Source organism: Rattus norvegicus, chromosome 6 (assembly GCF_036323735.1).
Source record: "Rattus norvegicus strain BN/NHsdMcwi chromosome 6, GRCr8, whole genome shotgun sequence".
Taxonomy (NCBI): domain Eukaryota; kingdom Metazoa; phylum Chordata; class Mammalia; order Rodentia; family Muridae; genus Rattus; species Rattus norvegicus.
Window position 1 is genome coordinate 139,023,620 of NC_086024.1, and position 6,274 is coordinate 139,029,893.

The window sequence follows — 6,274 nt, forward strand, 5'->3', positions numbered from 1 at the left end:
TATCCCAGAGAGACCACAATGTCAGAAGTGATATGCCTTTTCATATATTTAGGGCAAATTATAATTTTTGACAGAGAACTCATTCCAGCAAAACATTGAGGCCACTGTGTGCACTAATCATAAGATGAGAGCCTGATTTGTCCATGTGGGCTTATTTGAACAGATTAACTGAAATCCACTGATGTGGGGGTCTGTTCACTCTATACTGGACTCTGATTCATTTCTGTGGCTTCTGTGATAGGAGTCCCAGGACTGTGTGAACTGTGTGCTGAAGGATTATCGTGGAGATTCTTCTTCGATCAGTTAAGATGAGCAGTGAGACTGGAGCATAGGGAGGCTGGGGTCCTTTGGGTCACCTGAGCCTCAAAGGATTCCTACCATTACCTGGATGTACAATACTGATGATGAGACACAAAAGCTTAGAGATATTCCTTCTCTGATCTCCCGGTATCTGCCAATCTCCCACTACTCAATATCTTCCTCTCTCTTTCATTTTTTTCTCAAGGAACCATTCTTTCCTTACAGAAGACACATATTTTACACAGATTTTCAATTTTGAATTTCAGAAGAAATTAGCCACTGTCCTAGTCAGGGTTTCTAGTCCTGCACAAAAATCATGGCCAAGAAGCAAGCTCTAGATGAAAATGTTCATTCAGCTTAAACTTTCCACATTGCTGTTCATCACAAAAGGGAGTCAGGGCTGGAACTCAAGCAGGTCAGGCACAGGAGCTGATGCAGAGGCCATGGAGGGATGTTACATACTGGCTTGCTTCTCCTGGCTTGCTCACCTTGCTCTCTTATAGATCTCAAAACTACTAGCCCAGGGATCGTACTACTCACAAGCCCTGCCACCTCCACCTCTGAACACTAATTGAGAAAATGCCTTACATCTGGATCTCATAGAGGAATTTCCTCAAGGGAGGCTCTTTCTCTGTAACAACTCTTTTGCATAATTGTACAGGTTTCATATTTGGCTGACAATATATTTAACCTGGTGTTTTCCAGATTATGTAGAACCCTCTGGCAAATTTGGGGTCAGATGATCTCGAAGTCTGGCCACTGCAAGAGACACCTTCTTATCAGATGCATGTCTAAAACCTTCACTGTCCATCCCTCTCTATGCACACAGATCATCAAAGAAAAATAGAAAACATTCTGTATTTAGTTCATCACTCACAGATCTGAAAGCCAGCAAAACAAACTCTTGTACTGCTCACTTAGTTCTTAGGTCAAGTACATATTTTTACAGACTCATGTAACATGATACCGTGTTGCTGCTTTGCTTATATGTTAATAAGATACTGTGAAATATGACCCAGAGTGGAGTGAGGTGACCATTGTGTAATTGCGGTGAAGTAAACATTGGTGATGAACCCAAATTCTAGTACTTCTTCGGCTACAGAACAAGATTGAAGGAGACATATTCAAGGAAGTGATGATGATCTATATGTTGTAACCAACTCAGCCCTATTGTTGCAGCCTTTATGGAAGTACAGGGATCTAGTGCCATTTCACTCCTCTCTTCATTTGCTTTAGTGCTGCAATCTTCTACCTTGTGCTCCATGAACTCATTTTGGGCCTGTTGCTGGACCTTCTTTTCCTCATGCTTTTCTCCATTTCCATCCCCCGCAGTTCCTTTACACAGGAGCAATTAGGGCTCAGAGTTTTTTGGGCAATAGAAATCCCCATCCCTCACTTGATGTTCAGTGTTTCTGCTGTAGGTGGGCTCTACAAGTTACCTCTCTTTATTGTTGGGCATTTCATTTAAGGTCCCTTCCTTTGAGTCCTAAGGGTCTGTCACCTCCCAGGTCTCTGGTACATTCTGGATGGTCCTCCCAACCTCCTAATTCCCAAACTTGCCTGTTTCCATACTTTCTGCTCATCCTCAGGGCTTCAGTCCTTTTCCTCCATCCAATACCTGATCAATTTCCCCTCTCCTGTAACCACCACTCCCCTGAGGCACCACTGCCCCTCCCCAGACACTCCCTACTCCCCCTGCATTTGCTTTCATCTGCCTCAGAAGTGGGACTGAAACATCCTCCCTTGGGCCCTTCAGCTTGTTGAACTTTTCAGGAACAGTGAACTCTATCTTGTGTAGTCTGTACCTTTCTTCCCCTAATATCCACTTAGTATTGAGTAAATATAGTACATGTCCTTCTGAGTTTGAGTTACCTCACACAGAATGATGTTTTTTTTAAAATTCCATCCATTTGCCTACAAAATTGAACATGGCCTTTGTCTTAATAGCAGAATAGTAATGCATTGTATACATGAACGACATTTTCTGTATTCATTCTTCTGTCCTGGGACATTTGGTTGTTTACAGCTTCTGTTTATCACAAATAAGGTCACTATTTCTATAGTGGAACATGTTCCCCTGTGGCAAGGTGGGGCATCTTTCGTATATATTTCTAGGACTGCTATTGTTGTGTCTTCAGATAGACCAATACCAATTTTTGGACGCACCTTTAAATTGATTTCCAGAGTTGTTTTATCAGTATAAATCCCACCAGCAATGGCGGAGCATCCTCAGTTTGAAATTTGTTCAGTTTTAAGAAAACTTGAATCTTGGATGTGTCTCTGCTGATGCTGAATCAGGATTTGAGATGTGAATTACACAATGTGATTTCACTACTTCACATTGCTGGCATACACTGCAGATCCTTTCCTGAGCCTGGAGGACCCATTGTATACCATGGACACCATGGATGGTTAATGAGTAGCCAGAGACTGGGCAGGTGAGAGACAGGCTTTGTGAGGTCTACAGAAGGTCAGGTCCTGACTCCTTTAGTTGTTCCTCTACAAGGCACCTTGGGACATACAACATCACCATCAGTCATCCACATCATAGGTGTCAAGCCTGTCTCCTTCCCTGAAGTCCTGAAATACTTACAGCTTGGAAAAGTCACCAGGTAGAGGGGTTCTAAGCGAACAAAACAACATCTTGTCAAATGCAACCCCCAAAGTGATCTGAAGCAAAGTAAAATTAAGGCAGACTGGTTGTGGGCCTTGTACTGGATGCTGTCCACAGTTATCTCCAGCCAGGCCAGATGGGAGGGTTCATGCAAAGGGGAAAGGGCGTGAGCAGGGAGAAGGAATTGCCTCTGAGGCCAGTGTGCCTCTGCTGCTGCTGCTACTGAATCTGCTGTTTCTCCAAGATGCTGCACTGGGTTGCAGGGGAGCTCCTGGCAGCATTTTACAAGATAAGTTACCTTCCCTGGCGGTGGTGTTACAGCACTTATGACAGAAGCTCTCAGAAGGCAAAGTAATTCTCATGCACCTTTATTCCTCCTGGATAAAATCTGTATACACAGATTGTGGTGGGATGGGATCTGACAGTGAGTGCTTTCTGTAGGCTTGGTCTGAGAGGTTAGGGATGCCTCACCTACATGCAGAAGTGCTTGGAGGTGTTGTCCTTAAGTGACTGATGGCCACACATCTATCTGGGGCTGGGGGTGGAGCAGTGGAAGGCAGTTTAGTGACAGGCTTCTGGTGCTAGGAGCAGTCAAACTCCTATCATCCCTTCATGATCTTTGGGTAAAGGAGCCTTAACTCAACCTTACCAGGCTTTCTCTGACTGCCCACACCCATTTGGCAGATTATAGTTTAGACAGTGTAGAATGAGAAGACTTGTCAGTTAGATGGAAAGGGTTATTTCAATAATAATATGTATAGAGGATGGCCACAGTTAATAACAATATATTGTGGTCTTTATATATGGAAAGAAGATAACACGAGTTAGCCCTCAAAGTGATAATTGTTTCATCATTAAATTATGCACATATATTTGAAAAGTTTGTGTTAGAGAAGATGAATGCAATTGTCTTCAAACCTCATTTACGTAAACAGTAGAAATGTTACTAAAACTGAAGTCATGAGAGAAACAATACATTACCAAATCTTGAGGGTGTCCTCATTCACAGCGTTTCACTGAGTTTTCTTCATAAATATCAACTCAATAATTTGTTCTTCTTTTTTTCAGAGCTGGGAACCGAACCCAGGGCCTTGGGCTTGCTAGGCAAGTGCTCTACCACTGAGCTATATCCCCAACCCCAATTGGTTCTTATTTTACACTGTTAGATTATAGAACCACTTAATGTTTCTTCTATTGTGTGAAGAAACAAGAGGTTTAATAGAGTATGATACTGAAAAGCATTTGTAGAGAATTTCCATGGCTGGAAGAAGAGTCCATTTCTTTAACACTAAAACACATGCTCAAACAGCATGGGGCATAACTTCCTAGATTCTGAAGTGATCCTGAAAGGAACTTGTTGGTCCTCAGCGCCCCCTGCTGGTCCTAAGAATCCCTGTAGGAAGTTTTTGTGCAAGTTCACACTGGACTTCCCTCACTGTGTCTCTGGTACAGTAGTAAATGGCTGTGTCTTCAGTTTGCAGACTGTTCATTTTTAAGAAAACTTGGCTCTTGGAGGTGTCCCTGCTGATGCTCAGTCGGGATTTGAGAGCTGAATTATAATCTGTGCTTCCACCACTCTGTATTCTTCCCATCCACTCCAGACCCTTTCCTGGAGGCTGGCAAACCCAGCTTACATGATAGCTGGTTAATGAGAATCCAGAGACAGTGCAGGTGAGGGACAGGGTCTGTGAGGGCTGCACCAGACCAGGTCCTGACTCCTTCAGCTGCACCTGGGACAGGACACCTGGGGACAAGCAACATCACCATTAGTCATTCATACTATAGATTAAGTGCCTGAGTCCCTCTCCTGAAACTCTGAAACACTTACAGCTTGGAAATGTCAGCAGGCAGAGCAACAGCACCAGGACAGCCATGCTGTGAAGGAGGCTCTAGTGAGAAGGAGATGTGGCTTCTCAGCTAGGCCTGGGCTTTCAGTCTGAGATTCAGGGCTGCTTTGCATTGAGGGAGGATCCTGAGACGATAAAAGGAACTGCAGGGCAGAATTTCTAGTTTCCTCTCCATGTTCCTCAGATTACCTTTGTGCTTAGAAAACATGGAGCTGAAAACTCAGGAACTTTTCCCTGGTAATGTTTGGATTTCCAATTCCAAATAAAAAACAGAAAGTAGTAGTCACATTGTGCAGTCTTCGGAAGCAAAAAGAGGGATGGGAGGGATAGGGAGGTTTACAGTAGGTGAATCTTTATTCATGCAATACAAGTAGAACAGGTTACCTTATCTTCAATGCAATCGTACATCTTTGTAAATTGCACTAGAGGATATAGAATGGAATTGGGGAACCTTTTTTCCCCCAGAAATTCTTTCCCTTGTATTCTTTTGTATTATTATATTTTTAGGTTTTTCTATTTCATTATTCCCTTCAGAACAGCATTAGTGGCACCTGCATCACCAGGTGGTTTGAGAATAAAGGGCAAAACCACAGACTTTAAATAGCCTTGTATTGCAATTGATTTTCAAGTTATCTTCACATAAATTGGCAACCATAAATATCAGTAGGATAAGTACATATTATTTGCATTTGTTTTAGTATAAAATATAGAAGTGATGATTATTCAATTGTGTGCAAAAATACTGTATAATTATTACTAGCAGATATTCATCAAATTGTTTTCCAACTATATTTATACTTTCTTATAAGTGAGGAATCAACTGTTTAAATAAAAACATGTTCTGTGGACTCACCTTAGTCTTATCACGCCTCAAGAAATAACATTTAAAAAAGAAGGTCACGAATATTTAGTCTGTTTTGTTTCAAAGGTTTATCTGAGAGTAGATCAGATGATGTGTGTCCTATGTCAGTTGGCTGAGTGACTTAGCCTTCCTATTTAGGGACCCTGTAGTTGGGACCTAGTCTTTGCACCTCCTGATTTATGTCCGTTTCTCTGTATCAATGCATGTTTATATCTCTCTGTCTCTTGTTTCAGCTTGTAGCACATAAATGTATTCTAAATATGATTATCGATTGGTGAGTGAAGGGAAGGTCAGCTGTTCATAACAATTCATAAAAATCAGTAGACTGATACCACATTGATTTTTATGTTAACTGAAGTGAATGGTAAGCCAGAGATCACTGAGTGATGAGACAAAGTGGAGCAGCTGGCAGGCATGAACATGAGGAACCTTGTGTTGAGCACCATAGAGAGTAAGAGACTGGACAGCTTCTCCTCATTCCTTGGTAATGGGAACACCAAGGAAGAGAAGGACAGAGTTACCACAGTCTGTTTGCTAGGACTCAGAGAATGTGGATCTATTACTTTTCCTTGGAGTCCCCACATTTTGTTTTTCTTATTTCTTTGTGCATAATCTTTGTACTGTGAGCAGCTGTGGTGCAGACCAGTCCCA

The 6,274-nt window shown here is 42.2% G+C and overlaps 1 gene segment (V, D, J or C); it reads right to left on the reverse strand.

The window, feature by feature from the left end:
* Positions 1-4,278: 4,278 nt before the first annotated feature.
* Positions 4,279-4,788, reverse strand: LOC134479175 (Ig heavy chain V region PJ14-like). The segment is given in 2 exon segments: positions 4,279-4,658; positions 4,743-4,788. Coding segments are annotated over 2 exon segments (426 nt in total).
* Positions 4,789-6,274: the final 1,486 nt, after the last annotated feature.